The sequence below is a fragment of the Syzygium oleosum genome, unplaced genomic scaffold (assembly GCF_021117445.2).
Source record: "Syzygium oleosum isolate NSW1041296 unplaced genomic scaffold, Sole_v2.1 Sole_v2.34, whole genome shotgun sequence".
Classification (NCBI taxonomy): domain Eukaryota; kingdom Viridiplantae; phylum Streptophyta; class Magnoliopsida; order Myrtales; family Myrtaceae; genus Syzygium; species Syzygium oleosum.
This window is the reverse complement of record NW_026607518.1, coordinates 798,634-819,259: the sequence shown is the minus strand read 5'-3', so window position 1 is coordinate 819,259 and position 20,626 is coordinate 798,634. Positions and strand designations below refer to the sequence as shown.

Genomic DNA, 20,626 nt, shown 5'->3' with positions numbered 1-20,626 from the left:
ATTCCAATAACTAGGAACTGACATTGATCGGTTTGATTCCAGTTCTATACCCCAAACATGCTGGTTCTAATTAGGAATCTAGAATAGGGAACCTACAAGGCCAGTTCCACGGTAGAACTTGAAACCAAATCTGTTTTGAACCGGTTTAACCCTAACCCTAAGTAAGTTCCCTCACTGTTTTTTTAAATCAGAAAATAATGTTGAAATTAAATATGTTTGGCATGTTATTCTCAATATGGAAAAATTTTATTCATGTTTAGCCGGTGCATATTGTATATAATAAATTGAAACAAAAAAAAAAAACAAAAAAAGTTTGGCTGGTTCGCAGGTTGAACTTAAAACTAGCCTAAACGGGTTCATGCCAATTCTAGAGTTAACAAGGTCGGTCCTTAATTCCAAAAATCAGGAGCCAATCTAACAAGGTAGGTTTCGGGTTGTACATCTGAAATCTACTCATTCTTGAACCAATCACCACTAGTATTCATCATTTCCGAAATTTTGAAACTTATTAAATACCTATCCAATTATCCCTAAAACCCACCTTGAAACCTATTCGGCTATGCCGGCTCCATAGGTTCCAGATTCTCTCGCACGCACCCCTGCTTCATGAGGAGTTGATCCTGCGAATTAATTACATACCATGTCCCCCGGCATTTCCAATTGCCATGCGCAGATCATTTCACATCCATCTCGCCTGCCCGAGCTTCGGCTCGCTCCGTGACTCGACTGACGGCATAATTTCATGGCCTTGAGGTTTATCTCATCGTGTCCTACTTTCCCGAGCCCTCAAAACATAAAAAAAAAAAAAACAAAAGGGTGGGGGAGGAGGAGGCGTTTGGAGCGAGCATTGAAAAATCCTGGACCGACGGATGCGAGATCGCGCGTTTGTGCGTTGTGAGGGGTGGATAGAATACGCGAGGAGCCGCGTGGGTTTTTTCCTCCTCTGTTTTTCCTCTCTTTCAAAACAGCGTCTCTCCACGAACAGAATCTTCTCCTCCAATCTTCTCTCCCATCTCTCTCTCTCCATCTCTCCGTGCATATATACATACATGCATCTGTAATTATATATTCAGTATTCACCATCCAATCCCTTCCTCCCTCTCTCTCTCTCTCTCTGTCTCTCTCTCTGTTTCTGCACCTGCGCAACGCCATCCCAGGAGACGACACAGTGTACCTGAAGACGATCTGAGCTGCTGTGGAGGAGGGGGGCCAATGGGGTCGAACCCACCTGAGCTGAGCTTGGATTTCAGGCCGTCGTTCGTGCCGGCCACGATCGGGGATCTCCTCCGGGAGGTGTCGGCCATCGGGGACGCCCGCGCCCGGTCGTCCAAGCTCGACGGTTACGTGGCGAGGCTGCAGGGGGAGATGAGCAAGATCGACGCCTTCAAGCGCGAGCTCCCGCTCTGCATGCTGTTGTTGAAGGATGGTTCGTTTATCTGACCTCCTTCTTTCTTTCTTTTCTGGGTCTTGGAGATTCTGCTCGTTGGGGGATCGAAAACCGTCGATTTGATTTTGCAATGGAGGTGTTTGATGAGAGTTTCTTCTCCTTTTGCCGATGGATTTGATTCGTGGGTTCTTGTCGGATTCGTGTTTGTTCTTTGGTTTCTGATTCGCAGCTTTCATCGCCTCTTCGTTTTCTTCCTTTTTCCATTTCTGGGTTCACCGTCTCTATCCTCTGGCTGATTGCGTGGTGTTGTTTGTGTTTTGATTATCTTTGGTAGCTATTCTGGCATTGAAAATGGAGTCAGAGCAATGCGCTGCACCGACGAGTGCTCAGCCTGTACTGGAGGAATTCATCCCACTGAAGAAGGACAAAGACGAAGACGACGAAAAGCTTGAATTAAATAAAGGGGCAGACGATTCTAGGGACAAGAAGAACTGGATGAGCTCCGTCCAGCTCTGGAACGCGGACGATAGTCCCCCCGCCGTTCACTCCCCTGATCTTAAACAAGAACTTAAACTAGAAACCACGGTAAAAAGCAAAATTTTGACCACTTGACACTGCGAAAAATGTGTGTTAATCAACTGTTGTAGAATCTGTTGTCGAAAAGGTAGAGGATCTAATGTGACTGAGTGATTTCTTACCCAGGGAAATCAGGCACAGACTCTCTCTGCAACGGAAGATCTACTGGAGACATGTAAAGGGAGAAATGGGGGGAGGCCATTCGGGCAACTTAAGGGGTATTCGCCTTTTTCGGCAGCCCCAGTCACTTCCGTCCAGGAGGAGAAAATGAGATTGCCTATTCAAGGCCTCTCGCTTCTCGCTCCTGGGATCAAGAATCCGAGGGAAAAGTCGTTTTGTGCCGAAACCAGGATGGGGTGCGCGAGATTGATTCCATCCCCTGCCCACAATGTTCAGTCCAATCTACCGAGCAGAGGACATCAGCCTCCGCAGCAGACCGCAAGGAAGCAGAGAAGGTGCTGGTCTCCTGAGTTGCACAGGCGGTTCGTCAATGCCTTGCAACAACTCGGTGGCTCACAAGGTTACAGTTAGAATATGCAGTTGTATTCAATACAGGTTCTGATAATCATACAACTTCTTAGCTGACAATAGAGAGCTAGACTTCTATAAAGTGGGTGCAGTCTTTGATGTTTCTGTGAATTTATCTTTTCTGCTGGTGGATTACACATTGATGAACGATTGAATCTGCAGGGGACATAGATTTTTGGTTTTTGTGTTATCTGGACTTTCTTTTTTTTTTTTTGTGTTTGGTAGTTTGGAAAAAGTGAATGAGAAGTTGTGGAGATGGATGATTGGTCTTGTTGTTAACCCATGTGTTTCCTCACCATGGTCTGATATAAATCTATTTGATCCTTGCAGTGGCTACTCCGAAGCAGATTAGAGAACTTATGCAGGTCGATGGCCTGACCAATGACGAGGTGAAAAGTCATTTGCAAGTGAGTTTCTCACAAGATCCCAGTTCCTTTTGTGTTTTTTTTTATGATCTTCCAAACATCTCCTTGACATAGTATGAGAAATCAAGGTGCTCAAGTAATTTTCCAACAATTTCTTATGTTATTTACCGTCTATAGTCTGAACAGATATTCGACCGTGCAGTTCTGTTCTTGTCAATTTCTTCTTTTGATGGTCAAGACTGATTTTTAGATTCTTTCTCCTTTCAGAAATACAGGCTTCATACTCGAAGAATCTCGTCTGCTACATCTTCCCCGGCGGATCAGTCAGTTGCCATTTTGGGTGGTTTATGGTTGTCCCCGGATCAGTATGGCGACTCCTCAAAAGGAAGTAGCTCACAGTCTGATTCTCCACAAGGTCCGCTCCAGTTGGGTGGAAGCATGGGGGCTACTACCTCGACCACCGGAGGCAACAGCATGGAGGATGAAGAAGACGAGAGGTCCGAATGTTATAGCTGGAAAAGCCATGTTAACAAACCCGGTACAGTCGATGTATAGAGTTTTGTCGGCGGTGAGTTTTTGCAGATAAAAATTATACGGGAGTTAGTATCTATGAATAACGGATCATACATAAAAAGTAGAAGTATCTCAGCTGAGATGAGAGGCTTCGAAATTTTGCAGAGGTAGCTTTATTTTTTCTTTTGTTGTTATATCCTGAACTCTGTTGAGTTTTGCTTTTACTCGCTATCGGTATGAGAACACTGTTGTGAGAGCATATATGTAAGAAGTTGGGGCCATTTCATTTATCATCAATCTTACCATCTATGTGTGCATGCTGAACCAGAAAAATGATCTGTTTCCTTGTGAGAATCTGAGGTATGTGTCACCTACCATTCTCTGCTTGAATTGAGAAAGACGGTGGCTTTAACATTCATCTCATCAAAAGAGCACTGGAGGGTTTCTCTTCTTGGTTTCAAAAGTTCTATCATAACATAGAGAAAGAATTAAGGATTAGCACAGCTCAATTGAGAAGGTGGGTTTTGCTGATCATCCATGAAAATGATGGAAAGATTTGGAAAATTGATAAAAAAAAAAAAAGAAAAAGAAAAAATCAAAGTGCTGCAGCTAACTTTCCAAGGAAAAAGTTAGATCTGAGTCCTGTTTTCATACCCAATTATGCAAAAGTCAAGATGGAGCTTATGGTCCCAAGCTGTGCAATTGTCTTTTTATCCCGCTTTTGGGCTTACTTCTCATTGGTTCTTTCCTGGAAATGCAGAATCTTTTAGTTGTACATGGCATGATTTGAATGAGCGCCTGCTAAGAATGTCAATGATGATGATGGCATCGATCCATTCCATGCCACTATTTTGCTTTCTCCCATTTGAATAATAATGACACCGAAACGTGGCTTCAAGAAAATAATTATATTTTTTTAGTGTCGTGATAATGGGAATTCGCTGTGAAGTGGTTGATACAGAAGATTATGTGTCTCTTTGTCTTGAATTTGCTCGTGATTATCGATAATGCTTACCTTTATCTGCAAGCATATCCCCCGCTCATCCTGGGGAAATCCGTCTTCTTGCTTGAGGAAATGGGACATATGTGGGTGAGAACCAGCTGTGACCTTTTACCAGATAATATTGTTCACCACCATACGCAAGTGCAATATATAATGGCGGATTGAGTATATAATAGCCCCTGATTAAGTTGACTTTAGGCCATGTCTAATTAACTCGTGTGTTAGCACTAATTGTAGATAAAAAATTGGTTTCGTGATTGAGTCACACGTCGGCCGGTCGACCCGGATCGTCGTTTCTCGGTTCCTTGAAAATTTAATTAATTCTACAAGGAAAAAGCAAGGAAAAACGGAAATGCATTTTCTTGATTACGATATGCATTTTCGGGGGCATTGATGGTGAATAACACGTGGTAGATAAGATATTTCTTTATTAATCAAGATCAAGATCACATTTAATACTACATAAAATTAACTTTTAGGTCGCCAAAGGACCCTCTTAACTCGTATGTTAGCACTAATTGTAGATAAAATTGGATTTCGGTGATTAAGTCACGTGTCGGCCGTTCGACCCGGATCTTCGTTTCTCAATTCCTTGAAAATTCAATTAATTTGACGAGGAAAAAGCAAGGAAAGACAGGAAATGGATTTTCTTGATTACGACACGCATTTTCGGGAGGGGCATTGGAGGTGAATAACATGTGTTAGACATTTCTTTATTACATGAACAGGTGCACTGATGTAATCAAGATCAAGATCATAATCAATACTACCTAAAATTCATTATTAAGGTGGCCGAACGACCTTATAATTGGTCAAACAAATGGTTCAAGATCCCAAGATTTTATCCCTCGCAACCTAACCCAGTCACATCCCACTTAAAAAAACACAATCAGTTGTTGTTATCTCCATCGGGGTTCAGGACAAAGCTGTCCCTCTCGGAAATCATAATAATGGAGAGAATCTTGCAGACAGTATATTATGACGGACCCCACCTCGGGACAGATCCATTTTCCATGTACCGTGAATTGTTTGGTGAAGGAGGTGAGTGAAAACGATGGAACCGCCCGTCCATCATTTAATTTCTTCTAATTTGAGTAATATTCTCTTTTAGCTTGGAAAATGATAATTGAGTAATGTTTTCTAGTTTGAGCAAACCGGGTTCTTCATTCAATTTTGCAATGACCTAGAAGGAATTTTATATGAAATTCTTGCAGGTTTCTTCATTCAATTTTGCTATGTTCAATTTCATCATCTACTCTTATTGAACTTAATTTCTATGCTTCCATCTTCATATAAAATAATCTTTTCAACTTCTTGATTTTTTTTATAGGTCTTTAAACCTTTTTCGATCGGGAAATCCATTTTTCTAGAAGTTGAATTTATTTCATTCTAATTGCCTCTGGCACTACTAAGTTTGTTTCTTCAGCATTTGCGCATAGCAAAATGGTATCTCCTTTATCCGAACCTAACTTTTGTGTTCTTCGATCCATTGTTGTTGACATAACCTTGTAATACATTGTAATACATTGTATATATTAATGCTAGATTTTGAGATCCTTCAATCATGTCGAATTATGAGGTTTTTATACTTACAATTCAATCCCAACATTTTTTATTTTGCCGACATAGTACTGAATATTTGTGCAAAATTTTAATGTAGCCCTTTCAATCAATTGCTACTAGAAATCACTGATGTAGCGAAAGTAAAATTGTCACGTCAGCATGCCACATAAGACAATCGGCGATGACTAGACGCCTTGTCAAACACCAAAAGAAACATAGTCCTAGTACTTAACAAAAGACTAAAGTGTTATAAACTATCACACAAAATCACAACATCCCATAAAATCTACACCCAAACAGATTATAACCTAAGCTCTTATATCAAAAGATGTCACACTCCGAATCCTACCATAATGGGGGAGTGACATGGCCGTCCTTCCACCCGAATAATGCAGCCCCAAACTATACCAAAAAATCCAACTCCCAAAAGTCCCCGTCAATATCGCTCTCGCTTTATTGGCTATTAACTGAGAAACCTAAAAAGATTTGGAAGAAATAGGGTGAGCAACCACAACTTAATGAGTAGTGTGTATTTCTTATAAGCAGATCAAGCATCCACTATGTACTTTACGAAACACAATATCAGAACTCGTTTATCTCAATTCCAATATCTAATATGCACATACAAGATAAGAATGAGTTATATCGCTTTAACATGACTGGATACATATAAGAAAATATTCATTAAATCAATAATATCATAACAAACATCAATGATCCAATCCATTGATCAATCTCATCGATTCACATATCAATTGTCTATTTCATTGATCAATCTCATCAATTACACGTCAATGGTCCATTCCATTGACTAATCTATTGCTCAATATCAAGTCATGGTTGCGACACAACGCTTGGTGACAAGACAATCAAAATTCCTCCCTTAAAAAGGTCTCCACCTATGATCAACCGGTGATTTGGCTCAGAAGGATATCCTAAAACTGATATACATGCCCCGAAACCCCTACTCGGGTTCATAGCCATATTGAACATCACACAATCATCCTCTAGTACTAGAAATCCGATCAAGAATTAATCTCATAAGCCATAATACATTTTATAAACCAAAATAGATAACCTTTTCGTAACACATCTCATCCATTGAAATACATTTCTCAAAGCATTTCTCATATCATTCAAAAATCCTTTAAAAACCAGTTCGCAAAGTTATAAGTATATATATTATATATATCTCTTCACGAAACCTTGCATAACACATTTTCTAAAACATTACCAAGGAGTAGTAGATGCTCGATCTCGCTTTTTATGCAACAACAATGCCATTTCGTAACTCATAATATACATACCATATTGCTTTCGAAATATGAATTTACAAACTCGAATAAGAGATAATACCATTCACTTGGGAATACCCAAAAACCAAACAATGAAACTCACATGAACGACGATCTTGTAATCCTAGCAATTAAACGAGAATCGACATTAAAATCAAGTAAAACACTACTTCGACTACGAAACAACTATACTAAGCTTAAATGCTAACAAAACAACTCCTACAAGACAACAAACCGCTCACTCAAAGCGATTATTCAAGCCTAAACGCAACACGGAACCCGTACACGAAACCCTAAAATTCTCACTCTAACCAAACCGTTGCTTAGAACCGACTCCTGTCAAACCCACGGCTCCACAACGCCATGATCTACCATTTCCGTGAAATCCCATAACTTAACGACTCAAAAATCGGATTTTGCGGCCTGAATTTCACAAAACTTCGAATTTAAGCCTTAATTCCAAAACCTTATCTAATTGGGTGAACGAAGGGCGCGAACACTTACTGTACGTTGCAATACATAGTAAATCTAACTTGGTGAGGTGTCCATGGTGTGTACGCGAAATCTCTCTTTCCCTTTCTTCTTCTTCTTTTTTTTTCTTTTCTCTCTTTTCTTACTTTTCCTTTCCCCTTTCCTTCTATGTTTCTTGTCACGCGTGCTCTCGGTCCCTTCTTTGCGTTTATTTGAGCTTAACCTACATTGTTCTCTTCCTTTGACTTTCAACCCTTTTTTTTTCTTTTTCTTTTTTTTGATTGGTCAAAAATCCAAATATTACATCTTGCACGTCGGCTATTTCTACATGACTATCCCAAGGATTTTTCTCTTCGTCATCGACTGACACTTGAGGTTCCTACGGTCCCGACGACAAGCCAGGTTACTCGCCGCACGCCCCTTGCCCTCCAGCATGATCGAGCTGAATTTTGCCAAAAGTCCAGTTAGGGGTCGAGATCATTTGATGGAGGAAGCTTCTAAGGACCCAGTTAGTTTCAATCATAGGAGGTACACATAGAGATGCTCTCGCCCAATTACAAGTTGCAAAAAACAAAACGAGTGACTATCAGGCGAGAGCCCTCTCGACGACATATCTGTAATGACAGGGTAACTGGCTAATATAGCCCCACAATTCAATACTTCCAATAGGTTAAATTTAGGACCCGTGGAGTGAGAGAAGTTGTGGTCCTGACTTATTCTAATGGAATATGCCACTCACCTATGAAGAAATGGTGCAATGCACACTCGGTACCCCTCAAAAGTAGGGGTGATCGGTTCCAGGGTGGATTGGGTCCAGACCTGGAACCTGAAACCAACCCTGTTATAACCGGTTCCCAATTTTTGGAACCTGAAACCAACCATGTTTTCCCTGGACCCTGTTTTGGAACCGACCCTGTTTTTCCGGTTCGGTTTCAGGGTCTATCCAAGAACCTTTTTTTTTTTTGGTTCCTTTTTCCGATTTCATTTTTTTTTAGCAAAATAATATAGGTAGCAATGAAACAATTCAAAGTAAAATATGAATAACAAAAACCACTATCCTCCAAAAGTAATAATCTCCAAAACGAGCAATTGAAATTACAATCCATCAAAATCAACAATCCAAAAGCACTATGTGGCAAGACATAGTCCAATCGCATAAATCTTTAAGAGTCACATTTCCAGGGAATCTGTTCAACATGTTTAGCTCTTTATTTTGCGCCATGATGATAGAACTCCTCACTTCTGTTTGCGAATGAAATATCCTGAAAGGAAAATCAAGAGACTTAGCAGTAAAGCATCCGCTCTCACTAGAGAAATGTCTATATATCTCATTTGAATCACACAATATTTAGATGACTTTAAGGGCCGAGCTGTTTAGCTCATATTTATGAAACAGATCCCAATATTAAACCGGAAACCAGTTCTAAAACCGGTGAAGTAGGGTAACATGATCTAGGGTTTTTACTTTTTTTTACATTATCTCAAAAACCGGTTCAAAACCGATTTGGGCTGGTTTTTACTTGGAACCGGAAACCGGACCGGTTCTAACCGGTTCCCAAAAAATGGAACCGGTTCCCGGACTTGTTTTCCGGGTGAGCCGGTCCGGTTTCCAGGTAAACCCGGTCCAGTTGCACACCCCTACTCAAAAGCATAAGTTTCCACGCAATTTCTATTTATTTTTAAACTGTGATTGGTTCTATCCATTGCGTCATTCATAAAATAAATCTACCCAGATATTTATTTCTTCGAACTAGTTAGTCGGGCCCTAAGTACACCTAGAGATAATATGCACGAAAATTCTCGAGTCATATATATGTCACTCAAGAAATGAGTTTACCCATTACACGTCATTCAGAATTAGCTTTATGGTTAGAGTTGCGGTTCCTGTAGTTCATCCCAAGTCCGATTAGGCCAAAGAAACCACTGAAAGGGCCTTCAGGCCTTTGACTAGTAGAGGCATACGCGTACCGAACTGCGCATATTAAGGCCCGTTTGGTTTGTGGAAAGGAGTTCACTTTTCAACGTGAAGAGAACTATCTATAACATATGCACTTGTATTATTCAACCTGAGAAGACATATAAGTTGCTATCGACGTGTCCTTTTCTTAAGAAACTAGTTAAAATATCGATGTCAAATCTTATTATATTAGTTAATATGTATATATATACTATGTAGAAGTTATATGAAAGTGAGAGCAATAAAATCAAAGCAGTATATCTATAAAGCTTTTAAAACTCGGGACAACAGAAGAAACATGACAAAATGTACAGGTTGAATATATTTGTTGGTTATAAATCAGGTTGCCGATTGGACTGCTAAGGCCCAACGTAGACAGGCCCTTTCATGTTATGTAATCCCTCAGTCCCTATGGGATATTTTAAGTTTAGAAGCTCATCGATCTTGTTTTAAACTTGTTGGTCAATGAAATCAGTAGGTTTTCTTTTGACTATATATATATACCTGTGTGCGTTTGTATGAAATGACAATAAAAAGAAATTGAAAGAAAGATAATTTCTTTTACTTGACAGACTAATTTTCATCGCGGAAGATAGTTAGATGATGATGAATCATCAGTGCTCGATTCCTTCTTGTATTGTCAGCTTTCCCTAAGTGCGGCTGGACGGCTCCGTTTGGTTCCACATTTGCAAGGGCTTTGGGGCGTCAAAGTCTCTTGCCCAAATGCAAATAGCATTTGTCAAATTTTTTGGAGAACTTTGGGGAAGTATAATTACATTTCCAAAGGCTTTTAGTCCAAGACAGATCTGGAGGTACTTTAGAAAGTAGCATTCTCGGAATGTGTGTCTTGGCACTATTCACTATTCATCGCAGTTTGCACAAAGGAACTAGAAGAAGGCTAGCAATTGCAGCTTGGGTTTGCGTGACCCTGGCGACCATCGGCTTGGGTCTTGCAACCGCCACCTAGGGTCATGCAACCAAGGCGACCATCAGCCTTGGTCGTGGGAACCCAAGTGACGCCTGAGGTTGCATGACCCCAAGTGAACGTCGGCTTGGGTTACGCGACCCAGGCTGCGTCGCCTGAGGTAGGTTGACCCCAGGCGAGGCTAGACGGCGGCTAGATCTTGTCACGTCTCGAACCCTATCGAGCACGCAACATCCCTCTTCGGTCGAATTAGTGCGACATCCCAGGAAACGTCGCCGACCCAAACGAACCCATCAGAGTTTAATCGCGGCAGAAACATCAAACACCCAAACCATAATTTACCTAGGGTGCTAGGGAGAATAAATTGCCAAACCACTAAATCATATACTATACCTCAATTTAAGCACAATATCAATTTACAATATAAACTTATGCCACAACCGCCAATTCTGAAACTACAAAGCAAAATATACTTATTGAACTACTAAACTGCAAACCACCGATATCATAAAAGATTAGTAGCCTAGGTAACGCTACACCAAAATGGGACACTTCCAGACTCTTCCTCAGCTCCAACTAATCCCTACGCCCTCTAGATGGCATCCGCTCTGACTCACTCCCTTCGGAATCCTCGTCCGAATCCTCATCAGGCACAGCTTCATCCGATGACTCCAAATCGGCCTCAACTCGATCGGGAATTCTACCACATCATAATAAGTATGCATAACAATCCCAAATATGCGGTGGCGACGGCTGCAGAAGGTTCATGGCTCGGGCGGTTGATCTGAAATGGTTTGGTTGATACAACCATGAGACACTTCTCAATAAGTACACAACCTAACCCTTATCTAGGCTACTACGTATTCCAGACAAGTCCAGACGCCAAATCAAGCAACACACAAACAACATCCACACAATTGTACTAACAATCACATCCGATCCTACCTGGGATCCATCATGCACATCCCTGCATGTCAAACAACAATACAGCCAATTCATTTATATCCATACTTGTCCAGCACCATATCACGCGAGGCAAACCACACTCACACACTAACTCACGCCATGCGTCGACTTTCACAAACCTCACGCATCAAACCAAATCCGGCTCACTCTCAACTTTTTCACCACTACCGCGCCCGTGTAAAACGCATCAGACCAACGGTCTTCTGACCTCGTCAGGCATCGTCACCCCGTCCGGCCGGGCATCATCACCTCGTCAGGGACGGCATCGTCCCGCGTAAACGAACACGCCTCAGGACGGAATCCTACATTCTCAACTTTCCTTCTCTACCACGCCCGCGTAAAACGCATCAGGCCAACGGTCTTCTGACCTCGTCAAGCATCGTCACCCCGTCGGGCCGGGCATCGTCACCTCGTCAGGGACGGCATCGTCCCGCGTAAACGAACACGCCTCAGGACGGAACTTACCCCGCGTAAACGAACACGCCTCAGAGTATCACTTTTCCAACCAATTCTATATTTCCGTACCTTCGTTCCACTCATTTCACACGTATCACACGGCCACACGTACACACGGCCACACACAATCTCACGCCTCACACTCACTTCGCAAATGCACAACCTTGCCACACAAACACCACACAATCACACATGCTTGACACGTGAGCTCATTTCGCAATCATACCACACAACTCACGGCCATACACACAGGGCACACGGCCACTCAATATTCAGCCCAACAATCATTCAGAAATCAACCAACAACTACAACCACTTTACAAACACACCATCCACATACAAACACACATTCAGGATCAATTCCCGTCACAAGGGCAGCAACTATTCAACCTCGACACCCCCACCATTCCGCTCATAAAAACGAACATTCAAAGAATCGGAGTAAAATTGGGCAGTTTACACAGTGACCGAAATCCCATTCAAATAAATAGTAAACGAACTCCAAAAATTCTGAAATTTGGATATGTTGCGTAAAACATCTTGATAAACATTTTCCATGAAGAACTCGAAACCCAGTTCCAACTGTAAACCCCTCTTTTGGTCACTTGAAGTCAGACGAAAATCAACCCGTCCGGTCAGGCCGCCTGACCATAAAAATGCATCTCATCCAGTACCCAAATCACCTTGGAAAGCCTTGAAATTTTTATATGTCATAGTCACAAATGTCCCCAACAAGTTTTGTAAAGGAATTATTTTGAAAATGGGTCTGGAAAAATTTATAAAAATTCGAACAGACCCGGAGGTCGGAGGAACAGTATTTCCGGCACACTAATTTCGGTCCAAAGATGGACTTCTGAATGGCCTCTAATGATTTCCAAAAATTATAAAATTAAATTATGTCATACTTCAAGATGTTAGGAGAAACTTTCATGAAGAAAACTTCCTCAAATTCGGCCCACAAAATTCTCCAAAAAAATAGCAAACCGGACGGATACAGTAGTCACGAATCCGAGAATCACCCAAAACAACCAAGATTCAAGTTCTAGCTCACACCCATGGATCTCCAACCCACAAAACTCATTCCCAAATGTCTAATCCAACACGCAATAGCCACTAACAGCCATGATCAGCCACCAACAATCACGATCAACACCCTAATCAACCCCTAAACTACCGTAAACCGCGTCTAAATGAGTCCGATAATACCCGATGTCCTAGGCAAGGGTTAGATTGCGACTTACCGGACTCTAGACTAACTCGGCTAGAGTGGAACGGGGCGGCGATCGGCGCGGCGGCACGGCTCGGCGGTGGCGACGGCAAGCGGCGGTGGCGAGCGGTGGCGATCCGGTCGGGCGGTGACCGGCGTGCGGCGGCGCAGCGAGGGGAGGGAGAGTGTGATCGGAGGGGGGGGGTCTCGGTGGGTGAGGGGGCGAATGGGGGAAGAGAAGAGAGAGAGAGAGAGAGATAAGGCTTGGTCAATCTTGGTGACCAAGTTTTGACCCAAATGCAAAAATGACCAAAATGCCCCTCTCTAACCTTTTTAATCCAATGGTCGAGATTCGATCTAATCTTGAAATCAATGGCCCGGATCGAATCTTACTTTAAAATATCCGAGGGTATTGTGTCTTTTCCAACTTTGGGAGCAAAATGACCAAAACGCCCTTGCCTCATAAAACTAACCCTTTTAAAAAGCCTTAGGGGCAAAATGGTCACTTCCTCATTTCACACCGAAATCGAATTTTTCTGAAGGAATCGAGACAATCCAAGACTGAACATGCTAATAACAACGTCGTCCAAATGTCCTGTCATGACTTCCTAAATTTTCCATGCCCAAATGGGTCTCTAATTTAATAACTGAATTTTAAATAACGTAACTTGAGCGTGTCTCGAACTAACGGGCGGCTTTTGGGGAAATTCGCATATTCGACCCGTGACTGATACTAAATCAAGTCACGTGCAAGTTCGTTCGGATCGTGACGACCTCGGTTGTCAATGTAATCGCGAGGATCGATCGCTAGTTCCAACGGGCGCGATCGTTCGGTATAGGTTCTGGATCGTTCGTCAACTCACCTCGTGGTCAAACGGAATCAATCGTGATCCACTCGTATGACAATGACGAATTGGCCCATAACTATCCTAAAATCGGCCTACATTGGCTCAAAATGTCACCTCGTCGATTCTATGGTCGAAAGTCAGTTCACGACCGAATTTCTTTAGTCGCACAAATTTTAAATCCCTAATTAGCCCTTCCCTAACGGTTAGTATCCCAGGAATGGTCAATTTCGAGCGAGACCTAGCTACAAGTACGTTCATAAAACCACTCATTTCATAAATCCAAAATAGGCAAATTTCAGGATGTCACAGATCTGGTCGATGACCAATCGTCGGTGGCCATTTTGGCCTGCCGGTGGCTGAATCTGCCTTTGGAGAGTATTTCTTTTAAAAAAAAATATAGCAAAAGCTCTTTACAAAATACAGTTTTTACCAAAAGGCATTTAGGTCAAAGTTGCATCCCAATCTGCTTTTAAAATACATATTACCAAACACAATTTGCATTTAGGAAAACCCTTTAGTCCAATGGCCTTGGTATTTTTCCAAAGGCATTCCCTCAAAGCCAAACCAAATGCAATGTCATTATGAACCTCTATATTTTTGCCCATAAATCAAAATCTCTGTACATTTTTTTTTATTTAGAACGGTTCCTCCACTTTTTGAAATGTTCCACTTTAGTCCTTCTATTATACTCTTTCTCGTTGCAGATATGGACGTCGGAGCACACATATCTTCTCTCTCTACATATATGTTGATCTAGATTGCTCATCTCTTGAGGCCACTATCCCACCTGCTAGAGGTGGCAAAATGGGTCTTGACCCCATATTTTAACTAATATTTAATGGTGTCGGTCATAAATGAGTTATGTTAAATTTTAAAAACAAGCTTAAATAGGTCATAAATGGGTTACTTAACAAACTTAAGTGAATCATTAACAAGTTGTTTATATTAATTTTTGTGTTTTTTATTTTGATTTTTTTAAATTTTCTGATTATTTTATTTTATTTTATTTTATTTTTTCTCTTTTTCTTTTTTTCTTTTTTTTTTCTTTTTGTTCTTTTTCCTTATCTTTCTTCCTCACAGCTAAGCTCGAGCTCGCTGATCTGGCGAGGCCGAGGCTTCGCCAGCCTCAGCTAGCCTTAACCCTCGCCAGAGTTAGAGGTTGGCGAGCTTGAGCTTGCCTGAGGCTAGTGAGCTTGAGTCTTGCCAGATTGGCGAGTTCATCCCTTGCCTGTGGCCAGTCACCAACTGTCGCTGTGGCCGGCGATTGGCCGAAGACGGAAAAGGAAAAAGAAAGAAAAGAAAAATAGAAAAGAGAAAACAAGAAAAATGATTAAAAATTCGATTTTTAAAAAATGAAAGAATAAAGTAAAATATTTAAAAGGAGCGCATGGAGAAAATTCAAATCATATTTTTCATACCAAACGACGGAAAAAATTTTCTAGTTCATTTTTAGGTTTAAGCCAAACATTGAAAAATATTATAATTTTTTTGGAAAAAAACTTCCTAGAAAATATTATCCAGAAATGTAACATTTCCGCGATACAAGCGGAGCCTCAATTTTTTAAAAAATCATAAGAAACAAGTTTTCCTAGATTAGGTTAAATATGGAAGTGTGTTTGTAATAAGGGTTGGGTATGTGATGGGTATGGGTCAAGAAATTTACATCATGGATAAATGAGTCATAAACGGGTCGATGGGTCAATTTGAGTCGGACAATTATGACCTGACCCAAACTCGACTCGATCCACTCGTTTGACAAGTCTACTGTCCGCTCAAACTTGGAGCTTGTAGCCAGCATGGCCATATTTGGAGCTCATAAAATCTCAAGCTTGTGCCCGTGGATGCTGGAGTTTTAAGCTCACAACTGCTATGCCAAATTTGGAGCTCGCTAAGTCCTGAGCTTGAGTTCGACCAAAAAAAAAGGTCCTGAGCTTGAGAACTCTTGACCTCTATGGCTGCTTGAGTTCGTAGCCGCCTTTGTCAAATTTGAAATATCCATCACTCAAGCTCGAGCCCATTGTTGCGCAAACTCGAGATCAAGGCTCACTATTGCCATGGCCATGAGACCTAAAGCTCACAGATCTCAACCTTTTGGCCACCGTGGCTGCGATATCTAGAGCTCGCTGAGTTGGAGCTCAAGAAGAAAGAGAAATATGTAGCACATTTTCTTACATTGTAAGGTCTACTCACTAAGCGAATAGGCATGTGGCCCTGTTAGTAAAGGGATTGAGGGGGAGGGGGAGGGGGGGGGGGGGGGGGTTGGGGACGCTAATATCATAGGTACGGGGTTCAACTCCCTCACTCTACAAGAGGCAGAGCAAAATTAGAGAGTGAGGAGAGTTAGAGATAAGACAGATAAAAAAAAAATCTACTCACTAAAATCCGTTTTTATTCTAATTGAAATAATAAAGATGTTATTTTATCCGTGTCTTTTAAGGAAAACAAAACTTGGTCGTTCGCTAAATTGATTGAGAGAAGAAAGAGAGTCAATATCATTTTGTGTAATTGGACCAACTATTAGATAGGGCATCTAATAATTTTTTGCACTACGTCGAACGATGTCACGTGCATTGGACTCAATTTTTTAATACGGCTTTGTATTTGTTTTATTATGTTAAACTAGATCTGTCAAACAAATTGGCGGGATCGAGTTTGGGTTGGATTTGGGTCGGGTCGAAAATAGTCCGACCCAAAATGACCATTTACCCCGTTTTGATCCATTTATGTGCAAAATTTGTATTGCATTTATCTCAACTCTTGAGTATATAACAACCATGAATTAAAAAAAAAAATCAAGTGTGAAACTTATGAAAAAGATAATTAATGTCACGTAAGTAAGCAACTGATTCCGTCAACTTTTCATTGATTGAGCTAAATAACTTGTGGTAGTGAAGAACTTTAAAACTCCCGTATTTAGTAATTCCGATCCTTAAAAATCTGGTCAAAACTCCGCCACCAGCGGCTAAGTGTAATAAGACGGTCCTCTTCTTCTCTCTATCTCGTCGGAGAGAAAGATGTCCGTACCCGCGCGCCAAAGGTGGGTTCAACATCACACATGGTCACTTCTACTAGAGAGAGAGAAAGAACAAGAGAGAGGGAGATCTCAGAGAGAAGAAGCCGGAAACTAAAGGGAAGACATCTCGAATAGAGACGCACAGATGAAAAAAAGAATGTCGCAAGCAGAAGCGCATGAGAGAGACGGCGATAGCACGAAAATGGTGACGAGAGAGAGCCACAGCAGCGATGTGCCCTTCAAATTCAAATTCAATGCTCAAGCGGCCGAGTTCGTGCCCAGATCGCACACCCAGATGCCCAATCTCTCTGGCTATTACTATCCCTGCTTTCAGTTGTTTAATGGGTCTAGTGCAGGATCTGAGTGGTTCTACTTTGGGGACCAGATAGAGCCATCCAATTACTCCATTCCCAACATCAACTTGATGCCTTCTCATTGTCCCAAGAATGGTCTCAGTGATGACCTTCAAAAGAAAATCATCAAACAGGTTTTGATTGTTTTTTGCTTTGTTTGCTGCTAATGTTTATCCAATGTGAGGATTTTTGCTTTGCCTTGCGATGTCTGTTTCTGATGATAAGCCTTCTGGATCCTTAGTTTTCGTTTAGCCAAAAAGTTCATACAATTAAATGGGTAGTTTGCTGAGGGAAAAGCTATTCAATGACGAAAAAGCACATGCATAGAGAGAGTGATGTAGGACAAGTTTAGCTAATGTTATCCTATGGAAACTCTAGTTTTCTTTAACTTTCCAATACACATATGCTCTTTCCATACTTGCATTTTCGTGATATTTCTGTTGGTCATTCACCACGTTCGATCTGATTTTCTAAATCTTGCAAAAAGAGCAAATTGAAACATAACGCTTAATGAGATCCACGACTACGAATTCTTTTACCTTTTTCAGTCTTGAGATACTTTCCAATACACATATGCACTGTCCATACTTGCATTTTCGTGAAATTTCTATTGGTCATTCACCAAGTTCGATCTGATTTTCTTTCTCTCGTGAAAAGAGCAAATTGAAACATACACTTAATGAGATCCACGACTACAAATTCTTTTCCTTTCTTCAGTCTTGAGATATATGCATAAGATTGCTGTAAGTTGAGAGAGTTTGTTGGTACCGTAGTTTGTTCTCCGAGTCTGACTTTCTCTTACCATGACACCAGTCTTTGCAATTAAATGTGAGAGAGTCTATGTCATGAATTTTCTCTCGCAAGAATTAATGAATTTACTGCCTCCAATTCAAATGTTATGTTTTTCCCATGGTGTGTATTCATTAACCAGAAGAAATAATTTGTCTAAATGTGTTAAAGAAAAGAAGTTTGCCTCTTAGATGGCTGATTCTCTCTCACGTATGATATGGCAAGAATATTCTGGCGAGTTCAGTTGAGCTTGAGAGTGTTTCTTTATGCACAAAAACAGGTTGAATATCTGTTTAGCAGCATGAGCTTGCTCTCCAATGACTTCATTGCTAAACATGTAAGCAAAGATCCTGAAGGTTATGGTAAGGACGTCAACATAATCACTTGATTTAATATCTTTTTCAATATTTCTACTTCACATTCAATTCTTTTAATTTCGGCATATTGTGACTTGTGACATATTGCAGTTTCAATATCAATAATTGCTTCAACAAAGAAAATCAAATCCCTAGTAATCAACAATCAGTTGCTCGCACAAGCATTGCGGTCCTCTCCAAATCTCGTAAGATTTGTATTAGTCGAGTTGGTTGAATTTCTCCGTCAAAATTTACTAAACTTGAAAAAGGTTTCCTGCTATTTGGTAAATGATCCTTTTGATGATCTTAATGCCCCAAAAGGCTGTCAGCAGTGATGGAAAGAGAGTTAGACGTCGATTACCTTTCACTGAAAAGGAAAAAGAAGAATTGCAGGTTTGTTTATGATATCCAAAATATGGAATAGCACATGATGAAAACAATTTGTTCATTGCAAATTTTATGCTCTCAATCTCACAGTCTCGCACCGTTGTCGTGGAGAATTTGCCTGAAGATCACTCTTATCATAATCTAGAAAAGATATTCAGCGCAGCAGGAAGGTTTGTAAGAACTCGACTTATCATCGCTATGCTCCTATCTATGCTAAAATCATGTAAAAATCTCACTGTGTACGGTTGTTCTTGGACAGTGTTAAAAACATTCGAATATGCCATCCCCAAGAATCGAATTCTTCCCGCCCCAAAGGCGACCTCTTTATTCGTAACAAGGTACTTGGAATGGGCTTGACCAATGCCATTTACTTGTATATCTAGATAACTTACCTCATCTTTGTAATTGGGTGTCCATTGATACACAGCTTCACGCTCTGATAGAATATGACAGCATTGAGACTGCGGAAATGGCGGTATGTCATAACATACTCGTGAATGCAATGTATATCCTCTTTATTCCTTAATCAAATGTTACAATAGTGGCGATTATACTTGACCAGGTTGAGAAGTTAAACGACGAAAGGGACTGGAGGAAAGGACTTCGAGTCAGATTACTTCTTCGGCGCACGGTATCTCCTCTGCAATATAGCATTGACAAACATACTAGACCCTGTATGATTGGTTGCCAAATGTCTTGATTATTGTACGTGATTGTGCAGCCAAAATCTGTCTTGAAGAATAGAAAGTTTGATTTCAATTCAATTCTAGACGAAGACGAGGGACTACTTTCTGATCCTACAGACGATTTGCAACCAAGCGACGCAGAACTCTCTCTTGAGGCTAATGTAAGTATTGCTATCTTCCTACTGAAATCAGCAGATTACACTCGAACAGATCATCAGTATGTTAGTTACCAAATTTTCTGTCATTAGCCCCTAACTCTAACAATTTCTATCAAAGTAAATGTTTCCCATGCCTATCTTTTCAAAATATGTGAAGTCTTTGATTAAGATTTTGATCTTTTGATACTTACATACATGACACATCGTCTCAGGCGGAAGAATATGCAGCAGGGTCGAAAAAGGGATGGGCTAGGGGCCGTGGAAAGTCGAGGGGACGCGCTCAAACCTACAATGCTCACGGAGTTCTTGCTCCTTCACCGCAGGCAGGCAACACAATCACCTTCCAGTCTGAAGCTATGTCGAAGCAGATGTCAAAGGGCCCGAGAATGCCGGACGGCACGAGGGGCTTTACCATGGGGCGAGGGAAGCCAATCCCTTTTCAATTGATTGATTGGGATACGTATCACAAGGAGATGGCGTTAGGTTACTATTGCGGCTCAAACAACTAGGTAAATTGTTTTTAATAAAGATATTGCAAAGATGTTCTCTTGGCACAAGATTTGTCCAAATACTCGACCTTCAATTTTTGCTGCATCTCTATCTTTTTTTTTTTTTTTGTCTTCTCAGTAAGGTTAATATACTTTTCCAATGAAGTATGAAGTTTGTCTTCCACTTTTACCTTTGTCAGTTCGTATATCTGGAGTCATCTCTTGAATTTGACGAAGACCTTTCCATTTGGCCTAAATACTTACCACCATGAGGAAAATTGGCTTGATTTTGTCACCAAAAATCATGTTACTTGCTTCCACAATATTTTACCTGTA

The 20,626-nt window shown here is 41.0% G+C and overlaps 2 protein-coding genes across 2 annotated transcripts; both read left to right on the top strand.

Moving 5' to 3' along the window:
* Positions 1 to 916: 916 nt before the first annotated feature.
* LOC115685710 (transcription factor HRS1-like) lies at positions 917 to 3,666 on the top strand. Its single transcript, XM_030610802.2, has 5 exons — positions 917 to 1,426; positions 1,722 to 1,972; positions 2,090 to 2,483; positions 2,822 to 2,898; positions 3,124 to 3,666. Exons 1-5 carry the CDS (start codon positions 1,213 to 1,215, stop codon positions 3,409 to 3,411), a joined length of 1,224 nt encoding a protein of 407 aa, XP_030466662.2. The 5' UTR covers positions 917 to 1,212; the 3' UTR covers positions 3,412 to 3,666.
* Positions 3,667 to 17,011: 13,345 nt separating this feature from the next.
* On the top strand, positions 17,012 to 20,311 carry LOC115685729 (la-related protein 6C). Its single transcript, XM_030610819.2, has 10 exons — positions 17,012 to 17,560; positions 18,496 to 18,577; positions 18,683 to 18,777; positions 18,893 to 18,964; positions 19,049 to 19,128; positions 19,218 to 19,296; positions 19,386 to 19,433; positions 19,521 to 19,589; positions 19,680 to 19,805; positions 20,015 to 20,311. The coding sequence occupies exons 1-10, from the start codon at positions 17,219 to 17,221 to the stop codon at positions 20,309 to 20,311; spliced, it is 1,290 nt and encodes a 429-aa protein (XP_030466679.1). The 5' UTR covers positions 17,012 to 17,218.
* Positions 20,312 to 20,626: the final 315 nt, after the last annotated feature.

What these genes read in the sequence shown, in the direction of transcription:
- LOC115685710 (XM_030610802.2), top strand. Translation starts at nt 1,213, where the DNA reads ATGGGGTCGAACCCACCTGAGCTGAGCTTGGATTTCAGGCCGTCGTTC. An exon ending in AACTTAAACTAGAAACCACG is followed by an intron (nt 1,973 to 2,089) that starts GTAAAAAGCAAA and finishes TTTCTTACCCAG; the next exon opens with GGAAATCAGGCACAGACTCT. An exon ending in ACAACTCGGTGGCTCACAAG is followed by an intron (nt 2,484 to 2,821) that starts GTTACAGTTAGA and finishes TGATCCTTGCAG; the next exon opens with TGGCTACTCCGAAGCAGATT.
- LOC115685729 (XM_030610819.2), top strand. Translation starts at nt 17,219, where the DNA reads ATGAAAAAAAGAATGTCGCAAGCAGAAGCGCATGAGAGAGACGGCGAT. An exon ending in TGCGGTCCTCTCCAAATCTC is followed by an intron (nt 18,778 to 18,892) that starts GTAAGATTTGTA and finishes ATGCCCCAAAAG; the next exon opens with GCTGTCAGCAGTGATGGAAA. An exon ending in ATATTCAGCGCAGCAGGAAG is followed by an intron (nt 19,129 to 19,217) that starts GTTTGTAAGAAC and finishes GTTCTTGGACAG; the next exon opens with TGTTAAAAACATTCGAATAT.